This window comes from Aulonocara sp. 'chitande type north' Nkhata Bay, linkage group LG6 (assembly GCF_057382095.1).
Source record: "Aulonocara sp. 'chitande type north' Nkhata Bay isolate Kocher_YH1m ecotype deep benthic linkage group LG6, A_spYH_male_GT1.1, whole genome shotgun sequence".
Lineage (NCBI taxonomy): Eukaryota > Metazoa > Chordata > Actinopteri > Cichliformes > Cichlidae > Aulonocara > Aulonocara sp. 'chitande type north' Nkhata Bay.
In genome coordinates, this window is record NC_141349.1 from 5,543,244 (window position 1) to 5,564,691 (window position 21,448).

General features: G+C 43.2%; 1 protein-coding gene across 5 annotated transcripts in view; it reads right to left on the reverse strand.

Moving 5' to 3' along the window:
• The window catches only part of LOC147327118 (glutamate receptor 2-like), a 113,385-nt gene that overhangs the window by 19,724 nt on the left and 72,213 nt on the right, over nt 1–21,448 (reverse strand). The window contains exons 17-19 of one of the 5 annotated variants that reach the window (XM_086294747.1): nt 14,720–14,834; nt 9,144–9,278; nt 2,136–2,311 (exon numbers count right to left, since the gene is read on the reverse strand). In XM_086294747.1, the coding sequence (XP_086150873.1) occupies nt 2,141–2,311; nt 9,144–9,278; nt 14,720–14,834 (421 nt within the window). In that variant the 3' untranslated portion in view covers nt 2,136–2,140. Of the gene's footprint in view, nt 1–2,135; nt 2,312–9,143; nt 9,279–14,719; nt 14,835–15,699; nt 15,815–21,448 lie in introns of those variants that run through there. The other 4 variants (XM_086294746.1, XR_015129797.1, XM_086294749.1 and 1 more) reach the window with 4 other exon arrangements.

The window sequence follows — 21,448 nt, forward strand, 5'->3', positions numbered from 1 at the left end:
AATGATGTTTGCATTACGTTTTCATATATGTTCAGGTAGGTAGGTTAATAGATGAAAAGTGGCACTTCCAGTTGATTTTAAACCAAAACTGTGAGCATGACCTGCTCTGAACCAGGCTTTGTACACAACAAAAGTTACCATGACACTGAAAATTCTGACTTAAAGCACAGCATAGCTTGCTAACTTTCTTTGCTTAATTTTGTTTTTTAGTCTAAAGCCAAAAAACAACAACCAAAACAGCAGCAACCAAAAAACAACTGTTATCTAACAAAGTCTCTCTCCCAAACCGTGAAATCCATGAGCAATTGTGTTAACATTAGGGATGTAAACAGACTCTGGGGCAAAATGTTGTCTTGAACTGATACGACAGGCTAAATGGTAAAGTTTTTAACACACACAAGCCTGAATCTAAAATCTGGGGCAAAACGAAGGAAGAAACTGAGATAGATGCGACTGTTTTTTTTTTTTATCCATCTTGGATTTGCTCTTAAATTCAATTGCCAACCAATTCCCATGGCCACTCTAATGCTGATTCTGTCAGAGTTCTTTGTTAAAAGGGGGTTTTAATTCTCCTCTGTTACCAAGGGCTTGCTCAAAAGAGAATTATTGGAATTTTCTCTCTTATATTCTAAGGGCTTGTGAACTCGGATAATCACAGGTTATCTATCATTAAAGCAATTATAGGGCTGTTTCCAATTAGGTAATTAACAGAATAACTCATATTTTGTGTTATTACCAGTCTAAATTATTAGGGCCACCGAATAAAAACTGACATTAAGTCACATAGGAGTACTCAGTAAAGAGGATGATTGGCTATTAAGACAAGAGTAGGAGAAAAGGATAACGTACAGACAAACATAACAAAAAGTAAAAGGGCAAACAACGAAGTCAGAGAGAAGGAAAAGGAGAGGGCAAGGACAGAAAGGAAAGTTTGGAAGAGGAGTGGAGAAAAAATGGGAGCCAAAGAAAATGAAGAGAGAAGGAAGGGGGATGAAGGAGGCAAACGAGCTGTTGAGAAATAAGTAAACGAAGGAAAAGAGTACCACAGCCATACATAGTTTTGATCTTTTACTTTGAAGTTTTAAAAAAAGACTTTATTATTGTCTCAGTGTTAGTATTGTTTGTTAGGAAAAATTGCTGCATTCACATCATACTCTGAACACACACTGGCTCATATCACAATGCAATGCGAGACTCAATGGCAACTTTTGTATTTATGTTGTTCACAGTCAAAACAGTTCATGTATGTGAACAATGACTAAACAATGCTTTATTAATTATAAAGTAAATGTCACTTAATTTTTAGTTTTTCATTTCAGAACAAGCATCTTTTTAAATTTTAAACAAAAAGTTTGCTCGTTTATAAACAAAATGTTTGCTGGTCACTGGTGTCGTAAACTTTCTGTACATAAAGATAAATTGCTACACTATAGTGTTATCATAATATAGATATATTATGTTTTGTAGAAAAATAACTACTATAATAATAATGATTTTTTTTTATTTTTAATGTATTAATTCATTCAGTAACTACCACCTCTTTTAATTTACCATGTGTATCTGCCAATTTACCACCACTAGAGTGATCAGTTAGCCTAACGAATGACAACACTGCAACTATATTAAAAGTAGAAATGTATACTTATATCTGAAATGGTAAAAAAAAATTATATGGACAACCCAAGATCTGCACAAGTGTTTGTGAAACAAAACACTATGCATCTGGAAAATTTGCCTGCATATTCTCTATGTTAGGTAACATCTACAGTATGACACAAGGCACAAATTCAGTTGTACAATGATTTGCAGATGACTAGATCTGGGTGCAGAAAAGTACAAATGCAAGTAGTTGTGCATTAACTATTTAATATACTTACTACTTATTTCCCTTCACAAGTTTTTCTTTACATTGGTAAATACAGACAAAATGACTGCACAAGTTTAACTCCAACTCTACGTTATTTTTGCCGCTGAGGCTGCTTTGCACCAGTTTGATATGAATACAGCTGTAAATTGAATTTAAATGGATGTTTGAAAAGATGATTTAACACCAATTAGTTGAATGTCTATGACACAAACATTGTCTATGGCTGTAAGGTAAGGACACTTTTAGCCATCAATCATCACTCTCCTACCCGTGTTAGATCTTGACGCTCTCAATGCCGTAAACGTTGTAGCCTTCTTTATAGGTGGCGTAGTTTGGCTGGTGGCTGGGGGACAGCAGGTTGTAGTTGGGGGGATGTTGAGGAGAAGGCAGAGTGTGTGTGTAGTTTCCTGTGTGCTGGGGTGATGACAAGGTGTTGGCTGCCACCTTCATAACAAAAATAAAGTCATGGTTATTGCTGCAGTGATTTTTCTAAGAAAAATTAGTATAACTGTTATTATTGTTACTTTAAGTTACAAAGTGACAATAGTAGTTTGAGCTATAAGACCAATAATAATTGAAAAAGCAAAATATGGCAGAAGTCAAAAGAAAGAAAATAGTCTCCGTGTCCATCCATGCAAAGAATGTGGTAAAATAATAAAAAAAAAACATGACAGCCATTTAGAACTCTCTCTCTCTCTCTCTCTCTCTCTCTCTCTCTCTCTCTCTCTCTGGACTGGTCTACTGGGTATGTTCCTGGTGGCCAATGCACTTTTGGGCCGGTGGGTCAATTGAAGGGCTGCTGCACACTAGCTGTACAACAGCTCATACATTCATACAACTTTCATTACTTACACTTCATCATACCTTCGATGTGCACGCACCTTGAAGAAGAGTTTAGTGTGGAAAAAGTAGTGAAAAGGTGGAGCTGTAAAGCTAAATAGAAAAAGAAACTAAAAGTAGATGCAGTAAAATATGTCCAGTTAACCAACACGTTAGCTGTCGGGCCTGCTGCTGCACCGTCAACAGCAGTACCAGCAACAACTAGTAACAAGCCCTGGTTCACAGGAGGCTGCTGTTGGTAGCACCAGCTGTGGAGAAGAGTAGGAGGTGGGACAGCAGTCTCAACAACTAAGTGAGGAAGAGATGGAGTAAGGTGAAATTAACATAATTAGGAAAGGAAAGATTCAAGGATATAGGTAAAATGAATGGCTACTTTGACCATAAACCACTCCTAATAGCTAAAGTGTGGCTTTTAATTGTAACATGTTGCACTGCAGTGCAACTAAGATGTCCTAACAAAAGTACAACTGTACCAATAACAATTAATATCTATAATCAACATAATATGTGTATACATGACATATTTATTTAATTTATTTTTGAGTGATCATGGTGGGCTTCCTGCCAGGGCCAAATTTTTGTCCCAGTCCAGCCCTGTCCACAGCCCAAGGGCCAGAGTTACTAACCTTTGCACCAGTGCAAAGTGTGTTTTGGTGTAAAAATTAAAAGTAAGTATTTAAAGTTTTTAAAAAAAAAAGTATTTACTAAGACAAAATTTTGTGTAAGAAGTGGGACCTGATATTTTTGTGACTCACCCTCTTGCATATGCATTTCTGTGAGTTCCTTTCTCACGGTGTGAAACATGGTGCCAACTACTAACTAATGTTTGCAACATGCAACGTACTGCTAATTGCGGCAATATTTAACACTGAAAAAAAGCATGTTATTGTATTATCTTATGGGACTTATGGGAAACTTATTATTATTGCTTATAATATTTGTCTTTTGCTATTGCAGCAATTATTGCTGAGTGGTTAATAATTAATTTTCTGTTCTTTTTGAGTTACCTGGCTGCTGTTAGTTTTTCTGTATTATGTTTAGTTATTGTCCCCTCTGCTGTCTCTCATTTGGGCAGGTCAGTTTGTTGAGTTATGATATTTAGTTAAGTATTATTTTTTTGAGCAGAATTCTGTTTAGTTGACCTCTCTTATAGGCTCAATTAGTTCTTAAAATAGCTTATTCTGTGACTGTATATTTTTGAAATGGGGCTATAATAAAACTCATATTTTGAAGAATACACCTGTTCCTGTATGTTCTTGACTGCTTGGTCTCTAATACTCCACTTTAACGGCTCTCAGCCAACGACCCTGCATCAGTGTGGAGGGGCCTGCAGGAAATCACCAGCTACAGACGCCCCCCACCCACTATTGAAGCAAACAAAGACCTGGCCAACGAGTTAAACACTTTCTATTGCAGGTTTGAGACGGACAGACTCCCACGCCCCACCCTCCCCTCCCCAGGGACATTGCTTCAGACATTGACCCCCAACACACCTTCCACCTCTCCGCCCTTCACCCTCCCCCTCCCCAATCCAGTCTCAACGACCACCCCCACCCTCCCCAATCCAGACCTAACGAACACCACCACCCTCCCCAATCAAGACTCAACGACCACCCCCATCCTCCCCAATCCAGACTCAACGACCACCACCACCCTCTCCAATCCAGACTCAACGACCTCCACCACACCTCTCACCCCCCTTTCCTCCTCCCTGAAACTCAGAATACACACTGAGGATGTGAGCCGACTATTCCAGAAACAGAAGCCCAGGAAAGCCCCCGGACCAGACGGCGTCTCACCCTCCTGCCTCAAAACCTGTGCTGAACAGCTGGCTCCCATCTTTACTCGCATCTTCAACAGATCCCTGGAGCTGTGTGAAGTTCCCTCCTGTTTCAAACGCTCCACCATCATCCCTGTTCCCAAGAAACCCACCATCACAGGACTGAATGACTACAGACCTGTCGCCTTGACGTCTGTGGTCATGAAATCCTTCGAACGACTGGTGTTAGCCCATCTGAAAGACATTACAGGCCACCAGCTGGACCCTCTGCAGTTTGCCTACCGGGCAAACAGGTCGGTGGATGATGCAGTGAACATGGGGCTGCATTACATCCTGCAACACCTTGACCGCCCGGGAACTTATGCCAGGGTCCTATTTGTGGACTTTAGTTCGGCTTTTAACACCATTGTGCCTGAACTTCTTTCCTCCAAACTCTCCCAGCTCAGCGTGTCACCAGCTACCTGTCAGTGGATCACCAGCTTCCTGACAGACAGAAAGCAACAAGTGAGGCTGGGGGAGATCACCTCTGAAACCCGGTCCCTCAGTATTGGTGCCCCTCAAGGATGTGTCCTCTCACCACTACTGTTCTCCCTCTACACTAACGACTGCACTTCCAAGAACTCGGCTGTCAAACTCCTAAAGTTTGCAGATGACACCACTGTCATTGGCCTCATTCAAGATGGTGATGAGTCTGCATACCGGCAGGAAGTTGAGCGGCTGGTACACTGGTGTAGTCAGCACAATCTGGAGCTGAACACTCTTAAAACTGTAGAGATGACAGTGGACTTCAGGAGACATCCCTCAACTCTGCTCCCCCTCACCATATCAGGCAGCCCTGTGTCAACTGTGAAGACCTTCAAGTTCCTGGGTACAACCATCTCCCAGGACCTGAAGTGGGAGACCAACATCAACTCCATCCTCAAAAAGACCCAGCAGAGGATGTACTTCCTGAGACAACTGGGGAAGTACAGTCTTCCACAGGAGCTGCTGATCCAGTTCTACACTGCGGTCATTGAGTCTGTCCTGTGCTCCTCCATCACAGTCTGGTATGGAGCAGCCACTAAACAGGACAGGAGCAGACTGCAGCAGACTGTACGGGCAGCAGAAAGGATCATCGGCACCCCCCTGCCCTCCATCCAGGATCTGTACCTCTCAAGAACCAGGAAACGGGCAGGGAAAATCATCACAGACCCCTCACACCCTGGACACAGACTTTTTGATCTGCTGCCCTCTGGCAGACGGTACAGAAGCCTGCAGACCAGGACCACCCGACACAGGAACAGTTTCTTTCCCCTCGCCATCTCCCTTCTTAACAGTTGACCTGTCACACTGCTCCCACTGCCAGACTGCAGCTGCACCTTATGTACATTTTGTAGTATTCATTCCACCTCATTCATTTCTGTATTTTATGTATATAAGTTTAGATTCGTTATTTATAGTTGGTTTACACAGCTTTGTGTATGTATGTGTAATGTGTATATATAGACACGTGTGTGTGTGTGTGTGTGTGTGAGATTTACATTGCTGTGCTTGAGAGCCACCATCTACCGGAACCAAATTCCCTGTATGTGTCTGCACATATACTTGGCCAATAAACACGATTCTGATTCTGATTCTGATTCTGATTGTGTCAGTTTATTAGGAATGTCAGACAAAAATGTGATTAAAACATATAGATTACCAAGCACAGGAACCAATCTTCTTTCAGCTCTTCAGCTTTTGGCGTTGAGTTCATTTCAATGTACTATAGCTTCTGTGGCAGGGATTTTATTAGCTTTGTTCCAGGTGGTGACGTTACTAATGAAAAGAGTGTAGAGGTCCAGCGCATTCCCAACTAGCGAGGATGCCCTTCAGCAAGTAAAACAGGAGTTTCAAACTAACCAAATACATGTATTGTTAATCCCTGAAACTGACCATGTGTTCCATAATAGGAAGTACACATTCTCAATTATTGTGCAAGTATTTTGCTAATCTATAAACATTATAATAAGTGTGATATCCAGGGGTGTATCCAGGGTCTGTTTATGATGCCTCTGATTTCCAGGGGAGCAGACTTTTTCAAAAACTGTAGGACGGAGAGTATAGAGAAGATTGGCTTTTAGGAGTATCTTTTTTATTTTCCAATGATCAGGATTTCATTATGATGATCATCTTAGTTCAAGGTGTTCATGGAAATTACCCCTTACACTCATGGATTATGACACAGGTTCAAAGCCTGACCACATCACCAGAGCAGCGCTACAACCATGGCCACATCTGTACCCGAAGCACGTCAGTTACCGAAGCCTGTTTCCATTATAATGACTCTGTTTGTCAGACTAACACCGTAGGCCTACATTTAACGTACACATGTGTGGCAATTGTTTAAAGGGTCATTGTGCTGGCTGTTTTACCATTTGACACTCAAAAGTGTTCCCAATGCCATATTCCGAAATCAATTCATTAAAATAAACTAACATCCAAATGACATCCTGACAAACTTGACTTTACTTGTAGAACTGTGATTATGTACAAATGTAGGTATAATATGCTTACATTTGCATCATGTAAAGTGTATGGTATACATGACCTATATGTCTGGTTTCTCTCTGGTCTCCAGGACACTTCCTTATCAGTCCATCCAATCCTTGTCATCCATGATGAGTGAAGCTTAAACTCAGTGTTCCAGTTATATTTCCAAGTACGCCAAGTATTTTTGCTAAACCAGATACTGCTGCAGTCATGCTCTTATGTCTGGGTCACAATGCTTTTGCATTTCCTTACGTCCTATACACTTCCTGATATGAGCTGGAGTTGACTCACCAAGTTTGGCAAGCTCTCTTGTAATGCCGATGTCTGCTTTGTCAGGCTTTGAGTATTTTCACGGCAATATCAGTGGGGTGGGTGGGTTTGTTGATTTTAAATATTTACACCGTAGCTGCGTCCATTCAGTAGACCTGGTAAAAAGTCACCTCTGCTGAAATGTGCACAGCAGTTGAAATTTTCCCTATTCAAGTCTAAAGCCCAAGTTCAAGAGTCACATTGTGTTTTTTTGCCCTGTCTCCCTCCCCTTATTCTCAACAAGTTTCATTTCAAGTCAATACAATTTTATTTATATAGAGCCAAATCACAACAACAGTTGCCGCAAGGTACTTTGTCTTCTAATATAAAAAAATTAATGCAAGGAAAACAGAGAAAATCCCTACAATTATGTGTCCCCCTACGGGCAAACACTTTGGGGACAGTGGGAAAGAATAACTCCCTTTTAACAGGAAGAAACTTCCAGAAACCTGCAGAACCAGGCTCGGGGAGGGGGAGCCATTTGCCGTGATCGGTTGGGGCCAGGCCAGGAATAAAGTCTATTAGATAGATAAGATGGAAGCCACCTCATACGCTTAATACCTACAGCATGCTGTAATCTGTAATAAAATATGGTTAACAGGATCAAACATCGCACTGACTGAGATGAGTCAACAGTCAGAGCCCACAAGATCATTTCATTAATGCTTTGCTTTGCTGTGATAAGCTCTGAAACCTGACTGAAACTCTTTAAACCACTGCTCTGCAAATCAGTAAGCTGTTTTACAACTACTCCTTCAAGAAATTTAGAGATAAAAAGAAATTTGGTGTATTGTTATAGCTAAGACAGTTTGGTTAAGTGATGGTTTTTCAAGTAACAGTTTAACTACTGCCCCCCCCTTAAAAGCCTGTGGTATGTAGCCCATTAATAGAGTCAGACAGATTGTAATAAGACTGAAGCATTAATTACTTCCATTCCATTCTTAGAGCTGTCTTATAGAAATGGGGTCTAATAGACACAGGTTTGTATGAAGTACTTAAGTTAGAGAAAAGAATCTAAATGGATATCAGTAGTAGTAGAAGTGACAGTGCATAATGTGTCTGTGAAGGTTCTCAGACATCCAGGTCATCGTAGTCTACGGAGCTTGGAAAAAAAACGTCTGGACTTTTTAAAGTTTCCTTGAAAACGTTTCACCTCTGATCTGAGAAGCTTCTTCAGTTCTAAGCACAATTGTTAGAGAGTCCCATTTCTGGTCGTCCCTAGTTGGAGTCTGGTCTTCTTTTTGTGCATCTTTGCTGACTTGATGAAAGACCAATTGGGATTACCACATGTTTTAAGAGCCTGGGCCATTTGACCTCAAATGGCCCAGGCTGGCCATGATAGGACTGGGCTAGGTTTCACACCTTGGCTCCTGTGACTCAGTAGAGGATCAATAGGGGGTCCATGACCCTTTTGGGGACACTCTCATAGGGACTCTCCACCAATTTTTCTTTAACCTGATAGCTCTTAGCACCTGTTATTGTGATTGTATTGTTCTGTGAGTCATGCTATTTTTCAATCTTTAAAACAAATAAAAAGATTTGAAATTTGAACACTTAAAACACTGGGAAGCCTTTTTTACTATTAATTTAAAATTCATTAATTTTTAGTACTAATTAGTATCAGATAGTGGAATCCACTGGTATACTGTTATCACTTTCACGATTCATTAACCGTAAGACCTTTCTGTTTGTGGAGGATTAATTCCATCATGTTTCACATCATGTTTTTAGTGAGAATCCTCAATAAACTTTATTTCAACATTGTTAATATATAATCTTATATTATTGTTTAAGATTGAAATTCAAATTCAGCTTGTACTTCTAAAGATCATATACCTTCATTTTTTTGGCTTCTGCACGACTCTTGTAGCAAAACTCGACCAGTGCCACCATCATGGCTAATCCCAGACCTCCAACCAGGATGTAGAAGACTCCTGCTACATTACTAAGAGAGAGTGCGCTGGTCTTCTCCTAGTATGCACACACACACACACACACACACACACACACACACACACACACACACACACACACACACACACACAAGGAAGAAAAATCATCAGAAACCCCAGAGAAAGTTCTAGCGGCATGCTCTTATATTAATAGCTAACTTTATTTACTGGGAAGGTCTACTCAAAAGTAGACTCAAACTGAACCTAAATCAGTCAAGCTAAATATATTATAAATGACCTAGATTAAAACTTTACATGTAGAACACTGTCTTCAACCTTAATCATTCTGTATCTCTGCATATAAGAAACATTTCAAGCCTTTTTTGTTTTATTTTCAATGATTATGGCCTCAAGTTAATGAAAATCAAAAAGTCAGGATCTCAGATTATTAGAATATTTCAAAGTGATTATTGCAACCTTGGTGTCAAAAAGGTCAGGAACTGGGACAAGCTTCACAATACTAAATAATGATAACAGAAATAAATTTTATCTGTCACCCCCTCCTTTGATTTTTTTACGTTACCATGTTGGAGAGGTTTGTATGCCCTAGTGATCCTGGAAGCTATGTTTCTAGGGCCGATGACACCTCGTAGGATCCTGGGTGAGAGGCTAGACTAAGAGCAATTCAGAACAGTCTTATGATGATTGAAAAACCAAGGGCCCAAGTTACCTTTCTTGAGCTCCACAGTGGAGCGAGGGCAAGAGCCTGAGAACAAAGAGCCTGCAATGTATGGTATGTATGGTAATGGCTGGGGTGTTGGGAAAGTAGAGGCCCTGATGTTCTGAAATTTAGCTTTCAAATTTGGCTACAGGGACATGGAATCTGACCTCTTTAAAGGGGAAGGACCTTGAGCTTGTCCATGAAGTTGAGAGAGACATGAGGTTGAGTTGGACTCACCTAATCACGTAACTTGTACATCTTAGGTTCTAAAACCAGCTATATGTATTGAACACTTGGATGAAGAGAGGAGCTGAACCTGTAACTGTTTAGTATCTGGTAGTCAGTTGGATCACGTAGCGGGGGAAGAAGCCAGACACATCAGCTGCACAATAAAATACACTGAGTGAGCTGGCTACAACCCAGATCTGTGAGATCTTCAACTCCCACAGCAGCATTCCAAGGCAGGCTGGGTACAGTGTTTGAATGGACAGTATTATTCATCTAAGGCTAAAGCAGCTGTCGGGAACTATTGTCATAAGGTAATTGGTGGATGAGGGGAACAACTTGCACATCACTTGGGCCCTGCACCCAGAGAGACCACAACCAATCTGTTCACTCTGTGTTCCTCAAGGCTCTTGCCATTTTGGCCCAGAGTTGGTTGATATGCCTCTTTAACACTGTGAAGGTCTGGGGTGGTACCTCTGGATTGGCAAACTAGAGTGATGGTTCCTCTTTTTAAGAAAAGGGACTGGTAGTTGTGGTAAAACTTCAAGGGGTATCAACTTCTCAGCTTTCTGGTTGTGGAACATCAGAGCAGTTCTCCTCTTGTGGAAATTGCAGCAGACATGGGAATTTGCCCAATTAAACAGAATACATGCAGAAGTGTGGTCCATGGCTCAGCTGCAGGGGAGGGGTGGAGCAGTGAGCTCAAGGGGCAGTGACAGGGAGGTTGGTGGCACAGGTGTGTTTTATTTTAGTTATTGAGCTCTTTCTCTCTTCCTGTGTGATTTAGTGAAGCCGGAGCAGAGAGTGGAGAGGTGTGTCAGAGTGCAGCTGTAAAGCTGCGCCCATGGGTGCCGAGCCAGAATAACAACAAAGAAATTGTCAGCAGTGTGTGTCACAGCAATAAAAAGGGAAAATAAAAATAATAAACAGTGTGTCCACTTTTGGTCCATTTTCACACTGGTGCCAAAAACCCTGTTGCCATGTTGGACCCGCAAGCCATGCCACCTGTGCAGCCACTGCAGATTCCAGGCCTGCCGGATGACGGAGGAGGAGCAACCGTTTGCCTGGGCCTGGAACCTGCATGATGCGTCGGCGAGGTGGCTACAGCCCGGGAAGTCCAGAAGGGGAGGCCCACATGCTAGGGAAAGTTGTGCAGGAGCAGTCCATGGAAAAGGGCTGTCTGCAGACACATAGCGGTGGGTGCATTGCCACCAGTCCGCGAGTGTGGGGGTGGCTGTCCATTTTGCTGGCAGCCAGAGCGGAGGGGCCAGACAGCCAACAGGGACACAGGCCCCTGTGACAGTGCTGAGGCGATGGGTTCCAGCAACTGCTCCAGTGGAGGGCCCCCTACACTGCACCCCAGTAACCTCTTTCTCTCCATTCTGCCTTCCCAGGGCCCGGAAGGGGCTGGCGCTGCACCCTAGCCATGGAGGGCGGGACATTGTTTATTGTTAGAAGACAGGCTATATCGAGTGAGTCGTGACACTCGCACGGAGGAGACACACACCCAGTTGTTGGTACCACAAAGCCGCCGAGAAATGATTTTCCAGGCAGCTCACTATAACCCTAAGACAGGGCATATGGGATTTGACAAGACTCTGGAGCAAATTATGACCCAATTTTATGGGCCAGGTATCCGAGAGGATGTGCACCGCTGGTGCGCATCTTGTCCGGAATACCAACTCATTAACCAGCCAGCCATACCAAAAGTGACTTTGCGAACCCCTACCATTGTTGGAGGTCCCATTTGAAAGTATTGGCATGGACCTCATCGGGCCATTTCACCGGAGTGCAAGTGGCTATCACTTTGTATTGGTTCTAGTTGATTATGCAATGCCAGAAACACCCAGAAACAGTGTCGTTGCAAACCATCACTGCAAAGAGTGTGGTGCAGGCACTGTTTCAGGTCATCTCCCGAGTCCGTATTCCGAAAGAAATACTGACTGACCAAGGCATGTGGTTCATGTCTTGCACACTGAAGAAACTGTACAAATCATGGGGCATTAAATCTATTCAGAAAAGCGTCTACCACCCTCAGACTGATGGGCTGGTGGAGTGGCTGAATAAGACTTTAAAGTCCATGATTCTGAAGTTCATACATGAGGATGAACACAATTGGGATCACTGGTTAGACCCTCTGCTATTTGCAGTGCGGGAGGTGCCCCAGGCCACCATGGGATTTTCTCCCTTTGAACTACTGTTTGCCAGGAAGCCGTGTGGGGTGCTCAACCTAATTAATGAAAGCTGGGAGGAAGGTCCAGCAACGTCAGCAGCATCTGTATAACAGAGTGGCCAGGCAATTTTCACCAGGGAGACAAAGTGCTTGTATTACTACCTTCTTCTAGCTCTAAACTACTCACCAAGTGGTAAGGGCCCTTTGTGGTCACACAGCGAATGGGGAACGTTGACTATGAGGTCTCGCGGTTGGACAGAGAGGGGGCCACACAGATTTGTCATCTCAACCTCCTTAAAGCATGGAGAGAGACTGAAACTGCGTCTCTGGTGAGCCGGGTCAAGGAGAGAGATAAGTTGGGGCAGGAAGTACCAAATTGCACCATTCCCACCTCCCTCCATTGCAACGACCATCTCATACAGGCCCAGAGAGCTGATGTTGCCACATTGCACCAGTGCTTTGCAGACATGTTCTCCCCCCTGACCAGCTGTACGTCTCTCATCAAGCATCATTTTGAAACACAACCTGGCGTGACAGTGCATTCATGACCCTACAGGCTTCCTGAACATAAAAGACAAATTGTTCAGATGGAATTGGCTGAAATGCTAAAAATGGGAGTAATAGAAAAGCCAAACAGCACCTGGTGTAGCCTCATAGTTCTTGTAGTGAAGAAAGATGGGTCTATATGGTTCTGTGTTGACTATCAAAAGATGAATAAAGTGTCATGCTTTGATCCTTAACCCATCCCCTGGGTTGACGAGCCCCTGGACCAGTTGGGCACGGCCCGTTTTTTCATGACACTGAATTTAACCAAGGGCTACTCACAGTTTCTCTTATCTGCAGATAAGAGGCAAACTGGTTTTTGCCAGTTCGGTACACTTCTTTTTGGCTTGTTTGGGCCCCGGCCACATATCAGCACCTCATGGACTGGGTGCTGTGGCTGCACGCTGCAATGCTGCCGCCTACCTGGATGATGTTATCATCTACAGTGACACCTGGGCGGAGCATGTGCAGTGGGTGGCAGTGGTCCTGGAGTCCCTGAGGCAGGTGGGACTCACAGCCAACCCGAAGAAGTGTGCAGTTGGACAGAGGGAGGTACAGTATCTGGGGTACCACATGGGAGCCAGGCAGGTGCGTCCACAGGCGGAAAAGACAGCAGCTACTGCACCCTGCCTGCGCCCCAAGACAAAAAAAGAAGTGAGACGGTTCCTGGGGCTGACAGGTTACTATCACTGGTTTGTGCCCGGGTTTTTTGACCTGACCAGCCTCTTGACTAATCTCACCCGAAAGGGTGCTCAAGATCTGGTCCAGTGGACACGGCTGTGCTAGGCGTTTGTGCAGGTGAAAAAATATCTCTGTGGGGAGCCACTGCTCCACACTCCAAACTTTTCTATCCCTTTTCTTCTGCAGACTGATGCCTCAAACAGAGCGCTGGGGGCCGTTTTGTCCCAGCAGGCAAGGAGGGTCGACCGGCCCGTACCCTACATCAGCTGGAAGGAAAAGGAGTGCCTGATGGTTCAGCCGGATGGCTCCCCAGCCTCAGTTGGGCGGTGGTGGTGTGTGGCGGAGGTGTGGTCCATGGCTCAGCTGCAGGAGAGGGGTGGCACAGGTGTGTGGTGTTTTAGTCAATGAGCTCTCTTTTCCAGCTGGAAAGCTGCACGCATAGGTGCTGAGCCGGGAAAAACGACAAAGAAACTGTGTGTGTCACGGCAATAAAAAGGGAAAATAAAATGGCCTGTATTTGTATAGCGCTTTACTAGTCCCTAAGGACCCCAAAGCGCTTCACACATTCAGTCATCCACCCATTCACACACACATTCACACACTGGTGATGGCAAGCTACATTGTAGCCACAGCAACCCTGGGGTGCACTGACAGAGGCGAGGCTGCCACCGGGCCCTCTGACCACCACCAGTAGGCAACGGGTGAAGTGTCTTGCCCAAGGACACAACAATGTGTTTTGTGGACTTGAAAAGGCATTTGACAGTGTCCATCGGGATGTACCTCCAAGTCTGATGTCATGATTTTCATCTGGAAATAGATGGACTGCCCACTATGGGTTAGGAATGAGTTGCTGCGTGGAGGAGTATTTTGATGTCTTGCAAGTGAGGGAAGGGTGGAGTAGGAGATTAACAACAAACTGGTAGCGCCTCAGTGACAGATCTTTTCCTTGATACCTATAAATTTTGTTTCAAAGATAGTTCCTTCCTCAATGGGCAGAAAAGGTCTGTTAATACACTTTTTGGTTAGCATTATACATGTGAATATTGTTGAACTGTCTCTGTTCTTGACATTACCTAAAGCTGCAAGTAATCCATACTAACTACTGTGGAGTCTTACCGTGTATATTGAATGTGTGAACAGACAGTGTGTTTGACTGACCCACAGACATAAAACTAACCTTATTTGTGGAGTCCTTGAAGCCACATTCTCCTTTATCGTACCACCACTTGTTTTTCATCTTGTCTAGGGTCCCTTGCTCATTCAGTTTCAATACGGCAAGGTTTACTGGCACTCTTCAATGGGAATAACATAAATAACATCATTATCAATGTTATCTTATGTTATTAATGAGGCAGCGGTTCTCAAACTCTGGTCTAGCCACCAAGACAGGTCCCTCATGTGCTACTAATTATTCATCATTAAAACTTTCATTGCAGTATTTGAAAAGATTACTTTCAATGTAAAGATCGTCTAATGGCTTTCTTTATTTTGTATGAGACACCTTTTAGCAAGTTCACTGTCTGTTGATTGTCAAATATTAAATACTAAAAGTATTTAGACATGACCATGAACAGGAAGTCTGTAAAGACTCTGTGGAATAATCTTGTTTAATTTGGCAAAGCTGCTTAAAGAAAATCTTGTGTTGTCAGGGCCTCTCTGCTTGGCCCTGGAGACAGAGAATGAGATGTGCTCAGCGAAAAGGCTTTCTGCTTTTTCAGTAGCAGTACTCCTCCAGGGCAGAGCCATTGATAAATAGAGTTTGGGCAGTTGCACAAACTCTTTATCGACAGCTCTTCTCCTGCACTGTTGCTACCATCTGGTGTGAGGTCACCTGACCCTGATCTGTAAGTCCTCATCTGCCTGCAAGTGTGCTCTGAACCTGACCTCAACCAAACAGGGGCAACATATCAGCAAAAGAAGCATTACAGACTACAATGCTACATGTTCTGGTTCCTTATTGCATCTGCTAAATCTAGTAGTTCTAGCGTATTTGTTTTTCTTTGTTCTTCAATTTCTGTAGGGGGTTACAGCTAGCTACTAGTGTTTGATGTCACATGTGGCATTGTAACTCTGTTTCTTCTTTACACTTTTTACATTTAATAACCCAGTGTCACCTGTGTGTTGTGTGCTGTAGTGTATGTGTGTGTGTGTATTAACCTTGCTCTCCCCTCCTCCGCTGCCGCATTCTCCCTTGTCATACCACCACTTGTTTTTCAGTTTGTCCAGCAGCCCCTGCTCGTTCAACTTTAACACCGCCAGGTTCACCGCATTTCTACATGAACACAGTGGCTGTTAGCAGTTCAACTCTTGCCAGTGTCTGTCCTCCTGCTGATATGCATGTTAATAGGATGTAAATAATAATAATTACTGTAAACACAATAGAGATAAAAGGAAATCGATTTTCTCATAACAGTTATCTTGAAGTAATATTTATATAATATGGTGTTTTGGTGGCTACACTCATGGAAATCAGAATGTTGTGTGGTATGTCAAATTTATATTTGTCGTTATAAAACAGAGATACACAGAGATGGATTTTTGGTTCTCATACAGTTGTCAAAAGTTTACATTCATCACTGAGATGAATGCCATAGTAATTTGGGACTTTTATATATGTATATATCAAACTAAAACAGTTTTAGATACAGTACCTGAATCTCAAATATCTATAAAGATTACTTGAAAAGATAACACTGAATGTGTGCAAGGTTATTTGTTGGCTTCAATATGTTTTTGTAGTGTGGGGCTTAAAATCTACATCACTGCACTGTTAGGATTTAAAAGTACCAGTCTCTTGAGCCCCACTTTTGATACAAGTTGAGTGAGCAGTGCTTTGTCTTCCTGCCAGGTCCTCTTAAATCACATCTATTGACTTCAGAGGGTTAAGATAGTGTTTGTATAGTTTTGAGTCCGCATGTAAACCTTTGACCATGTGGATTATAAAAAATAAATTTTTTTACTTGTGCATCCAATTCTTGTTTTTTTAAGTAATTGAAGATATATGCCGTACAATTATTCCACCCTAAAAAAAAACCCCAGTTGTTCTTGCTCTGTAATTAAAGTAAGTAGAGTGCCCCTGATATCTCAGTATATTAGGTGTTAGCAGTGTGTTACGGAGGATGAAATAGACTGTCACTCAAACCTCCAGTGTAGAATTTAGCACTTTTTAAATAGCTTTTATTTTTAATAAACTGCTGCCAAATCCTGCCCATTTATACAACTGCAATCATTCATCAAATTTTTTCGATTTCTCTATCTACACCTATGTAAAAAGTGTGAATCTGAACATAACATTCACACTTGAGATAGCTTTCAGGGTGATTCTAGTAAATGGCAATGATTAGGTCATTTTTTAGATTTTTTGTAAAAGTTACAGCAATGAAAAATGATTGCATAATTAAACTCGGAGTAGCTGGAAAAGTGAAAGTGAGAGGTTTTGTAATTTGGTAAGACATATGTCAAGGGCTAGGTTAATGCCTTTGCAGATTACCAGTAATACTTTATGGGTATTATGGCCAGTGTTGGGAAGGTTACTTTTAAAATGTATTCCATTACAGAATACAGAATACATGCCCCAAAATGTATTCTGTAACGTATTCCGTTACGTTACTCAATGACAGTAACGTATTCTGAATACTTTGGATTACTTAATATATTGTGGCGAGTTCAGACAAGGAGGAGACGGAGGTATCGTTTGGTCTTGCTTCCCGTGAGCTAGCCAGGGAGCACAGCCGTTTATTACATTTGCAGAAGAACACACTGCCACTAGCTAACTGCTCAGCGCGGCAACCACAACACACATAGGGCGCCCTCTGACCCCGGAAGGACACACCGTCGCAGCGAGAGGGCGTCACCCGTCACCATGGCAACATACACAAAACATAACTGTACAAGCAGAACCCCGAACAGCCCTGACCCGCTACAATATTATCATGCTTTTTACAACAACGTGAATGTACTATTGCTGTGTGATTTATTACTATTACTGAAGGTCCGCGACTCCGAACTGTAGTAAAGGGACCTCTGACTAATGCTGGGCTCACACTGTGCGATTTTTGGCCCATTTTGAGCCGATTTTTGAGTCGTGCGATCGTTTTGGCGATCGGCCCGATTTTGGCCTTCATCGTGCGTCGTGCATCGTGTAGTATACGTGGGGTAACGAGAAGCGATTGACACCTCACGACCAGCTCCCGATCATCAATCGCTTGGTCGTGAGGGTGTCACCGCAGTTTGCCACACTGCGCACGCGCAAACACAAATGTCAGCGAAAAAGACGGCGTAGCACGGCAGTGCAGCGTGTGATCTGGACACAAGCGATGGAGGCACAACCTGTAGAACCATCCGAGCCCTTTCGATGTGGCCTCACAAAATTATCACGACCACAACAACCTTGAAAATAGTTGGATCGACACTGCTGCTCAATCACAGCTGCCTGACCAATGTTTTTCATTAGCAATTTAGCAAAGTTGATGGTGGTGGTGTGTCTGTGTGAGTGAAAGACGGAGAGGGAGAGCGAGCGACAGAATTTCTGTTATAACCTTCATTTTTATGGACGCACAGTGTGAGCACTCAGGTCGCATCAGAGCATCGGGCCGTATAGTGTGAGACCCTGCATCGTGACCTATGAACTTCTAACCCCTACGAGTCAATCGTACAGTTTGAGCAGGAGCTCAATCGCGCGACTGAAAAAATCGCACAGTGTAAGCCCAGCATAATACGGCGGGGTCCCTGTCGGCTGGTAGCCAAAAAATAGCTCTACTTTGTTGTGTGGGTCAACTTTTCTTGCGACAGACAGAGAGAGGCGTTGAAAGGCTGCTCCAACGGAACTTGTTGTTTTCGGAGGAAAACACGAACACAGTGTACAGTCAAGTCTTAATACCTTACTTACAACTGGGCTCGTCAGGCACTCTTCTTGGCTGCAGTGGTTATTATTATATTTACATGCTTCCAGCTCCCGTTTTTGCTCGATGACTGCTCGTACCTTTCCACTCCCCTTTTTCTCCCTCCTAGCGCTCACAGACACATAACGTGTATGGCAGTCCATTCTCCCTGCAGCACGGACTACACTGAACATGATGCTACATTCTTTAGAGCTATGCTTGTAGCATTCTGCCTGTTAGCTTAGCACAACAACAACAACAACAACGAAAAGGCGCTCTCTCACCCAGGAAACACACAGTCGCAGAGAGAGAGAGAGCGTCGCCCTGTAACCATGGCAACCGTAACGCTGCCGCCTGGAACAAAAGAACGTAGCTGTCAAACAAAACCCAAACAGTCCTGACCCGCGACAAAATGAAACAGGAAAGTACCCCAGTGTATTCCATTTATTTCAACAAAGTAACTGTATTCTGAATACCACCTTTTTAAATGGTAACTGTAACGGAATACAGTTACTCATATTTTGTATTCTAAATACGTAACGGCGGTACATGTATTCCGTTACTCCCCAACACTGATTATGGCATACCTTAGAATGATATGAAATATATTTAGAATGGTGAGTTGCTCAAATTCCAATTATAAATATCCATTATAAACCAGCATACCTTTATTATAATAAACTAGTACCTACTCTATAATAATGTTCCACATAACCAGACTAGGAGCTGATTGCACACACATTGTCAGTGTCATCTCATACTGATGCTTGGTCTTGAGTCCCTTTTAATCATATTTGCATTTAATGGTAGTGCCATTTTAAAATATTTTCTACCAACTGGAATTGTACAGGCTTGTTCAGTTTTGGTGGTTCTAAGCCTGTATGTATGCTATATTTCCATCCTGATACAAAAACAGTCCCATTTAAAAAAAAATATATAGATCTTGGATTAGATTACCAGATCATTCAAGGCACTGGTTGCCACCAGCAGCACCGTTAATAAAGAGGGTACTGGTAGAAACTATGAAGCAACAGTCAAGGAGAGGAGGAAAGAATGTCTGAAGACAGCTGATAAAGTAGGAGTATGAAGTTGAGAATCTAAACTGTGACTATTGCGGTGAAGGGAGGAATGAGTCTGAAAGGATACAGAGAAGGAATTATTAATATATACATTTGTGCAAGTGATGAGGCAGAAGAGGATTAAAGCCAATAGCATAAGCAGCTATGGCTAACAGGAAGAAAAGGTCATCTGGTAATTCCGAGGTAGGTTGTTTGCACCCTGGCATTTCCAGTCAGCATATCAAAATGTCCTTTGGCAAGATACTGAACCAGTAAACACTAATTAAAATATATCTCAAATAATCAATGAACCTGCCAGGTCTATTATAAAGAACATTCCCTGATCTGTAATTTATCTTTTGTACTAATGGAAGTGACAGCGTCATTGGACAAGGTGTTAATGATTTAGGGCTTGAGCTACAATCCTATTGCATGTTACAGAAAAACCACCTTAAGGGAACCTAGAATTATTTTTAAGGGAAAAACAAGCTATTTCGCACAGTCTCACAGAAGCCAGTAGACCTGGGGAGGGAACTTAAAGGAGAATGCCTGGTGGCCGTGGCAACCCAAAGAGATAACCCACATAGCAGACAGGTTTGGCCTGGATCTGGTATCAAGCCAGCACTGCTGGCTGACTTCTGGCATGGTAAGTGGTATGTCATCCAGATATGGGCCAGGCCCGGCGTAGATGGCACTGTTTATGTGATGGCATGCCACATCTGTCCCAATTGTGGTTTGGTTTATGTGGCCCAGGCTCATAGAAAACAGGTCCGGCCCGGATCTGGCACTTCTGACTGACTAGTGTCATGGCAGGGTGTCTGTCAACCAGATGTGGGCAAGGTCTGGCAATGATGGCACTATTTATGTTCCTATTTTCCTGTTTTAGTTAGAAGACCCAAATGACATGTTACAATACTATACTGCTATGGTAGCCAATGTTTCAAATGCAGGTTTGACAGGTTTGTGAGTGTACACTTTAGCCAAAACCTAGTGAGGTTTACTCATGCTTATTACTGGGTGGTTGTAGCTCAGGAGGTAGAGCAGATCACCTACTAATCAAAGGGTTATTGGTTGAATCCCTGGCTTCTCCAGCCTGCATGTCAGGAGTATAAATGTAGTTAGGAATCACTCCGTTTAAAGAAAGTGTGTGATTGGGTGAATGTGGCATGTTGTATAGAGCACTTTGAGTAATCCATGAGAGTAGAAAAGTGCTATATAAGAATCAGTCCATTCACTGTCTGAGTTTTGTCATGTTACTTTTGCACTATTATGTTCCGGCACACGTTGTTATTACATGGCTTGATTAAGGTACACATCAGGCTGACATCTGGGGTGTGTGTGTCTGCAACTGGCCTTGTGCAGGCCCATGTGTGGGCCACCTCTGGCAAACCTGATCTGGGCCACCAAAGGGCCATCATTCTTTGCAGTATGTGGGCCATGTGTAAGCACATTGTGTGGGCCAGATCCGGGCCATACCAATTTTGCTATGTGGGAACGTTGGCCTGTTCTCTTGTGTGCTCGCTATCTGCACGAGGCATAATAGGGGTTTGGTGCAGCTGGTGTCAGGCGGTAGTCAGGGACTGAGGCAACAGGGAGGTCTCATCTGAGCTGTGCTGAATGATATTCAAAGTGCAAAGAAGTCTTGGAGTCATCCAACCAGGTGGGGCAGCTGCCAGTACCCCACCTGGTTGGGTACTTGGGTACATCCTAGATCGCTCAATGATTGATTTTGTAATTGTATCATCATATCTGCAACAATGGGCTCTGGACACGTGGGTGCAGTGGGGAACTGAACTGTCAATCAATTGCCACCTAGTGGTAGGTTGGATTAGGTGGCAGGGGAGGATGGTAGACATGCCTGGCATGACCAAACGTATAGTGAGCGTGGACTGGGAGCTTCTGGCAGAAGCCCTGGCCTGTGAGATCTTTAACCCCCAGAGCTTTGACAGCATTCCAATGAAGGCTGGG